The sequence below is a fragment of the Penaeus chinensis genome, chromosome 27 (assembly GCF_019202785.1).
Source record: "Penaeus chinensis breed Huanghai No. 1 chromosome 27, ASM1920278v2, whole genome shotgun sequence".
NCBI lineage: Eukaryota > Metazoa > Arthropoda > Malacostraca > Decapoda > Penaeidae > Penaeus > Penaeus chinensis.
The window spans coordinates 11,263,915-11,271,414 of NC_061845.1; the positions used below are offsets into that span (position 1 = coordinate 11,263,915).

The 7,500-nt window shown below is 37.8% G+C and overlaps 1 protein-coding gene across 7 annotated transcripts in view; it reads left to right on the forward strand.

The window, feature by feature from the left end:
- The first annotated feature begins 1,380 nt into the window (after positions 1–1,380).
- The window catches only part of LOC125039537 (ataxin-3-like), a 7,321-nt gene continuing 1,201 nt past the window's right edge, over positions 1,381–7,500 (forward strand). For 2 of the 7 annotated variants that reach the window (XM_047633570.1, XM_047633572.1), the window contains exons 1-7: positions 1,381–1,425; positions 4,467–4,631; positions 4,860–4,996; positions 5,463–5,617; positions 6,128–6,234; positions 6,453–6,603; positions 6,927–7,094. In XM_047633570.1, coding sequence (XP_047489526.1) covers positions 1,402–1,425; positions 4,467–4,631; positions 4,860–4,996; positions 5,463–5,617; positions 6,128–6,234; positions 6,453–6,603; positions 6,927–7,094 — 907 coding nt within the window. In that variant the 5' untranslated portion in view covers positions 1,381–1,401. Of the gene's footprint in view, positions 1,426–3,760; positions 4,037–4,466; positions 4,632–4,859; positions 4,997–5,462; positions 5,618–6,127; positions 6,235–6,452; positions 6,604–6,926; positions 7,095–7,500 lie in introns of those variants that run through there. The other 5 variants (XM_047633577.1, XM_047633576.1, XM_047633573.1 and 2 more) reach the window with 4 other exon arrangements.

Here is a 7,500-nt window from a genome sequence, read left to right on the forward strand (position 1 = left end):
GAGAGAGAGAGAGAGAGAGAGAGAGAGAGAGAGAGAGAGAGAGAGAGAGAAGAGAGAGAGAGAGAGAGAGAGAGAGAGAGAGAGAGAGAGAGAGAGAGAGAGAGAGAGAGAGAGAGAGAGAGAGAGAGAGAGAGAGAGAGAGAGAGAGAGAGAGAGAGAGAGAGAGAGAGAGAGAGAGAGAGAGAGAGAGAGAGAGAGAGAGAGAGCGAGAAGACGAGAGAGAGAGACGGAGTATGAGTGGTGAGGAGAGAAGAGAGAGGAGAGAGAGGAGAGGAGAGATGAGGAGAGAGAGAGACAGAGAGAGAGAGAGATGAGAGAGGAGAGAGAGAGGAGAGAGAGAGTGAGAGAGAGAGAGAGAGTGAGAGAGAGAGAGAGAGAGAGGAGAGGAGAGAACGTCGCGAGAGAGGAGAGAGACGAGGAGGGGAGAGAGAGAGAGAGAGAGAAGGGGCGAGAGAGAGAGAGAGGGGGAGAGAGAGCAGAGTGAGACAGAGAGGAGATGAGAGAGGAGAGAGAGAGAGAGAGATAAGAGGTGGAGAGAGAGACGAGGTGAGAGAGAGGAGAGAGGGGGGAGGGGGAGGAGAGCAGAGGACAAGAGAGAAGAGAGCGAGAGGACAGATGAGTGGTGTAGGGGTGTGCGTGTGTGTGTGTGTGGTGTGTTGTGTGTGTGTGTGTGTGTGTGTGTGTGTGTGTGTGTGTGTGTGTGTGTGTGTGTGTGTGTATGTGTATGTGTGTGTGTCTATTTGTGTGTGTGTGTGTGTGTGTTTGTGTGTGTGTGTGTGTGTCTGTGTGTGTGTGTGTGTGTGTGTGTGTGTGTGTGTGTGTGTGTGTGTGTGTGTGTGTGTGTGTGTGTGTGTGTGTGCGTGTGTGTGTGTGTGTCTGTGTGTATGTGTAAACTCGTCTCATTAACTTGTCATCTTCTCTCTCTCCCTAATGTGCCTAGTGAACTAGGTTTCTCCTCTCTCTTTCATGATGATTTTGTTTCCGTACAGCAAAGTGAATTCTATTTATTGGTTTGCCATCTGGTCCATAGATTTTTAATATTTAAAAATACCCGCTAAATTTGAGAACGTTAACTGGTCGTAAAAGGTCGCGATCTCTCTTTTGATTGGACGAAGGGAGAAACAATATGATGACGTCATATCCGTAAACATTATGAGGAATGACTAGATTTTTATCCATTCCTTATTGAAATAGGTGCATCAACTATAAACAACTTTTTAGACTACACTGATAAAGATTTACAGTTAATAAGGTCTATTTTTATTTATTCAAACCATTAAAGATGGAAATATAGTAGACATTACTGTACTGCTTTTTGAATTAAGGATTATTTTTTGTTTATCAGCTAACGCGAGTGTGGTTTGTTTCTGTATCCAAGCGACCGTTAGAGACGAGATCATCATGGACCTTATCTATCATGAAAAGGTAGTTCAGCGCGAAATATTAGATATATGTAGACCTTTATTTTGACAATAGTATTTTGTAAATTTGTATGAAACTCTGATGAAAAGTGTATTACAATAATTAGAAGTACAGAAGTACGGAAGAGTTGGGAAGAAATACAAATATACTTTTTCACCCAAATTTTTCTTACTTTCTCTTTATTACTAATGCATTGTTTCCTCATGATATTAAGGTTGTTAGCATATTGTTCCTCGGTATGGCATTATATCCTTTAAAGCATAAGTATCCTAAGGGACAAAAGAGAGATTTGCTCTTATGTGAATAATTATGATATGTATTAACCCTCATTATGCTCCAAAAGGCTTAGAATGGCTTGTATATATTAGAGGTATTTTCTCCCTAAAACTGTTGCGTATGAAGCAGAATTCGGCGTACGGCATACACACACTGGAGGTATATTTCTCCTTCCTTTGTAAAAGGTTTAAACATCATATACACAGCTGATTCATTTTATGACTGAGTAATATGTTGTAATCTCCTATATCCATATCTCAGTCAGTTATCCTTATATGTTACTAAGAAGTCATAATAGATCATTAGATATTAGCTTGTTGTGCTCATCACTGCCATGCATTTTATCTAAATTAAAGACAGTCTGACCTATCAGGTGAATTTAGCCACTACACTATAACTTGTATATAGTTTTTCAAATAATATTTTATTTGCCGATAGATTTGTTGATAAAAGTTTTGTTTGACTTTTGGGAATTGATAAGGCCAGGTAACCTAATTTTAAATCTGTCCTTTAAAAATGTCCACATGTAACACATCTCATCTAAGGTGAATAGTGATTTTAGATAAACCTTAAATCCATTGAAAGTAAATGATGATTTGGAGCTCCTCATTTGTTAATTTAGGTTTTTATATAGCTACTCTTCTGAATAACTAAAAAATTGAGAAATCAGTGTTGACTGGTATTGCTAAAAAATAGTGTTTAAACATACAGGGAAACAGTAGAAAGATAGATTTTTATACTTACCATGTTTATTTTCATATTGTTATCTTGTAATCTTTCAACCCAATTACTATGGATTTATGTACTGTCCCTTGTAGTTTTTTTGTGAATTTTGTTACATAGAGATGGCTCCACATGCACTCAGCCAGGAAGGTGTCAATCAGTAGCCCTAGTGACCGATCCTGATTTCCGTATTCCCAGATATTGTGGGAAAATGTGTTTTTCTTTTAAACATTGTTAAACACTATTGATACTGTTATTATTCGTGTTGATATTATGATTATTAAATTATTGAAATTGTGGCAATGAAATGATATAAAAGATACTTTCCAAAAATCAAGGAAAAGGGTAAGGGGAGATAGGGAGGACTAATAACTGACTCCTTGGTGACTAAGCACTTGTAGGGCCATCTGTGTGTAAATACAATAAATGAACTTATATTTCAGTGGGCATGGCATGTATTCTTGCCATTCGTGCTGACTGGGTTAACTTGCCTAATGGGTCTATATTTGAATGGCCAAGATTAATAAAAGAAAGGGCACACAAAGCTTCATTGCATTATTGAAACACAAATTGCCTAGATTTCAGGTACACTATAGGAAAATTAATTGATGTACACAAGTAGCCTGCACAAGAAATTTTGCCCTTGCATACTAGAGATTTTTTTTTAAATGTTGCAGACTGAACTATATTCTTTGATCTGTAATCATCTGCTTTGGTAATGACTTTGGTTATAGTGTTTCTGTACAAGTATGTATATATTTATTTTCTAGTATTAAATAAGAAAAATCCTCAAGGAAGGGGAAAATCGGGTGAGGGATCGTAGATTACTAATTGACTCCTTGGTTGCTGAGCACTTCTAGAGCCATCTATGTGTATATGCAAAGTAGTACTACAGCAAACATCACGTTTTCCTGGTGGCTTAGATAAATATTTAGCATACTATTTGTTCGGCTTAAAGCCTTCCTAACCCTGTAGTCAGAAATTGTTTAATTTTGAAAAAAGATGGAAAAAATTTTTGTGTAGTTTATTGTATTGTGAAACAAATTATGACATAGAACACTGGGATTACATGGTTTATTTAGATTAACCTGTTGGATCCAGGTGCCTTATGGTGTACGTGTGGACCAAAATCTGGCATTAGGCTCCAGTTGAGTGGTGCCTCTCCTGAGTGTGAGGCTTGTAGGCTTAGCTTACACTCAGGAGAGCCACCACTCAAGGGAGCATTCTGTGTAGTGACAGTAACAATAAGTAATATTGTGTTATGTTTTTGTATATTGCTTTTCTGCAAGACACCAGCACTGCCAGTAATGTACATAGTGTCTTCCCTGGAGATGGCATTCTCCTAGGCATGGTCGATGGCTGGTAAACTTCACCCTTGTGGACCAGTGCTTCTGCAGGAGCTTGTAAATGAGCCTCTTCTTGAAGGCTCACTGAGTCAGTCTCACTCCAAAGGTTTTGATGAGATAGCCTATTTCATCAGCAACAATATCCCAGGATAAGGCATTCCTGTCTCCCGTGCCTGGAGCAGATTTTATTCCATGATGGGATGTTCCTATGCCCATCCCTCAGCCAGATATTTTCGTGACAAGTCATCCATGTCACCCGGATCAAATAGGTTAAAGACTAAGCTCCAATCTATGTTTTTGGTTGCAGCATTAAGTATTGATATGTATTATATAGATAGGGTAAATGAAGTGAATAAGCTGTCCATAATTTAGCTAGTGTTTATTTCATTAAATGAAAAATCCATATCTTTATTACCAAAGAGGAACTTCTTGTTAATGACTGTAGGATAGTAGAACATCTATTACAAAGGAATCGGTATGAGAATTACTGTACTTATGCAATAAACTTTTTAACTATCATAAGATATGAAATGAGAAAAATTGAAACAAGTGAAATGGAATTATATATAAAGAAGGTGAGATTTCTTAATAATATGCTTCCTTAAACTAACCTCCTTTTTTCAATCATGGTGTATCTTTGTCAGAAAAGGAGAATGTATAGATTTTGGTCTAATATGTCTAATCTTTTAACTTTTCTAGCAAGATGGATTACTTTGTGCACAGCACTGCCTTAACAACCTGCTGCAAGGACAGTACTTCAATGCTGTAGACCTCGCAGAAATAGCCCAAGAAATGGACCAAGCAGAACAGCGGCACATGGCTGAGTTTGGCATGCAGACAGAGGACTTTAGACGATTTATGGAGGTGCATGAGACAGCTTTCAGAACAGTTTTTGATGAAAGGGAGATATTGAGTAATTAGACTGAACTATGGTTTTCATGAGTTATATATTGGCTTGCTTCTTAGCCAAGTGTTTTGCAGCTTAGATCAGGAAAAAAAAAGAGATAAATAATCATAAATGTATTCTTGGATATCATATTCAAATTTTTTGAGGAATGGGGAAGATTGCAAAATATTCTCATACCTTTTCAGCAACCATCTGTGAATATGGATGACACTGGGATGTTTAGCGTCCAGGTGATCACTTCTGCGTTGAAGCTGTGGGACTTGACGCTTGTTCCATATGAGTCATCCAGTAATTTAGCCCAGAAGGCACGAGGCAACCCCACGTGAGTCAGATGGTGTTACTTTTCTCCTAAAGATTTTTTAGTGGCTGCAGTAATGTCTGGAGGTGGTAAGTCTGTGTAGGAATGTGGGGGCTTGAGTTTACAGGACCTTGTCATACCTTTCAGTTTGAAATAGCTGATATATTAGAAAGTAAGGGTATCTAGTATACTCTGAAAGAACCAAGATATTTTAATTGTGATAATTTTTATGTACAGAGTTCCTCTCCTTGTTTTTTTTGTAGATTGTCTATGAATAAGATGTTATTACTTTGTTATATCAAGTTACATCAGGTAGTTTTAAATAGTTGTGAATCCTTTTATAATATTTTTATGTGGCCTTTTTCTGTTATTCATATTTGATTTATTTTATGGTCTTTTGACTCCTATTAATGAAAAAAGAGGAACTAGACCTATCAAATTCATTAGCATCCCATTATACTGATTAATAGTCATCATATTTTGTCATTAGGGATCAACAGGCTTACATCTGTAATTTCAAGGAACACTGGCTGACTATGCGAAAGCTAGGCTACCAGTGGTTCAATCTCAATAGCCAGCTGCCCTTCCCTGAACCCATCTCTGACACATACCTGGCACTCTTCCTCAAACAGCTTCAGCATGATGGTGAGTGAGTGTTTGTGTTGTTCATTATTTTGGTATTCCCTGCTAAAGGAAGGCAGGCAACATACCCTCAGAATTAAGGACATGGGGACTAAATTTAAGCCTGCTCTGCCTGCTGATCAGACAGTTTCAGCTAATTTCCTAGTAACCTGTCTTGACAGGATGCCCTGCTCCTGCCCTGAGTCTTGTGTTACTGTTATTTCTTTCCTTTAATGTTTATGTTGAAAAATTTACCTTAGTACCACCACCCTTTAAAATTTTAGTTTGAAAGCTTACTCAGTGCCTGAATAGTTGATTGAGATAAGTGACATCTCAAAAAGAACCCTTGTGTTGCTTGCCTCTTTTCAGTGGGGAACAATGCTTTTGTATGCTAGGGTCTAACAGGGCTAAGTTGGGAGGTATGTGAGTAATGATTTATTTTATTTTATTTATTTTTAGATGCTGATAATGTCCCATATTCTCCAAAAGTTGCTGTATTCTTGATGAACAACCTTATTTTCCTTTATATTTTAGGATATTCAATATTTGTAGTTGAGGGCTCATTACCTCCTTCTGAGGCAGACGAAACCCTCCGACTCCACCCAGCAATACCAGCAGCAAAACCCAGACTTCTCACAGAGGTATGTGCGGCGTGATTTAGATTTTCAGAATTGTTTGAACAGTAAATGATAGATATAGGAAAACTCTTTGCACTGAAGTCAGGTTCCCATAAATTTTGTTTCATATCACAGGAAAAAATATTGATATGTATATGTCATATTTTCCCATGCATTCATTTGCTCTGATGGATTTGGTATTCTAAAGCATTCTGATTCTATAATTCTATGAATTTTACCAGGACTCAAAAAAACAAAGCAATGATCTCAAAGCTGCTTTGGCTGCCAGCCTGGCACGGGTGGGTACTTCAAGTCCAAACCCCTCAACATCACTTGTTGATGACGAAGAGAAAAAGCTGCAGGCTGCTCTTGAAATGTCTATGGAAGCAACTGGTAAGTAGTTCATTATTCAGAATCAGGCATTCGTTAGAATCATATTGAGGACACACAGTGTTCATGTTTGATAGGTACAGTGAATTAAAGTGAATATTGGGTCAATCTATTAGCTATTCTGTTTGTAGTATACAAGAATTTTTTATAGATAGCATCACTGAGATGAGATGAGATCTTTTGAAGCTGTTGAATAATTAAGCTATGTAGGCAGCATTCATAGAGCTAGAACATGTCTAGGGTTTAGTAAGATTGAATATGAATGCTTATATGCATACTGTGGTATGTTAAGAAGTGTAAGATTTTGAACTAGAAAAACTCTCCAGCAGATAGAGATAGGGATGATGACTTAGAGAGGGCTATTCAGCTAAGCATGTCAAGTGAAGCAGAACACAATGACACTGAAGAGGCAGCACAAACTTTTACTGCTGATGGAGTCAAGGCTAAAGAGGGTGATTCGAGTCCCAGTCCAAACCATCAGGTGCCAGTTGCAGGTGAGGCTTGAGCAAGGAGAGGAGTAAAGACAGAAAGTTAGCAACAAAGGGCCTATTTGGAGAATAGCTTGTTTTTTCAATGTATTTACAAAACGGTTCTGCAGGGTGTGGAGTCAGATGTAATAGCTTGGAAAATTTACTTGAAATGCCATACTTTCTTTCTGTCTCTGTAATTTTCTTGTGAGATGTTAAATAATAAGCAGTAGTAGTACTACAATTTGCAGATTGTGCAGGGGGATTACACTACTGTTTCATGTTTATATTTTATTGTTACACAACTTTTTGCTAGACTTGCAACAGAACAGCCATTGATAAATGATTGACTTGGGAGTTTTGAAAGATACCACTTTAAGCTTTAAGGCTTGGGATGAAGCAACAAATACACACAGATATATGTAATATTCAT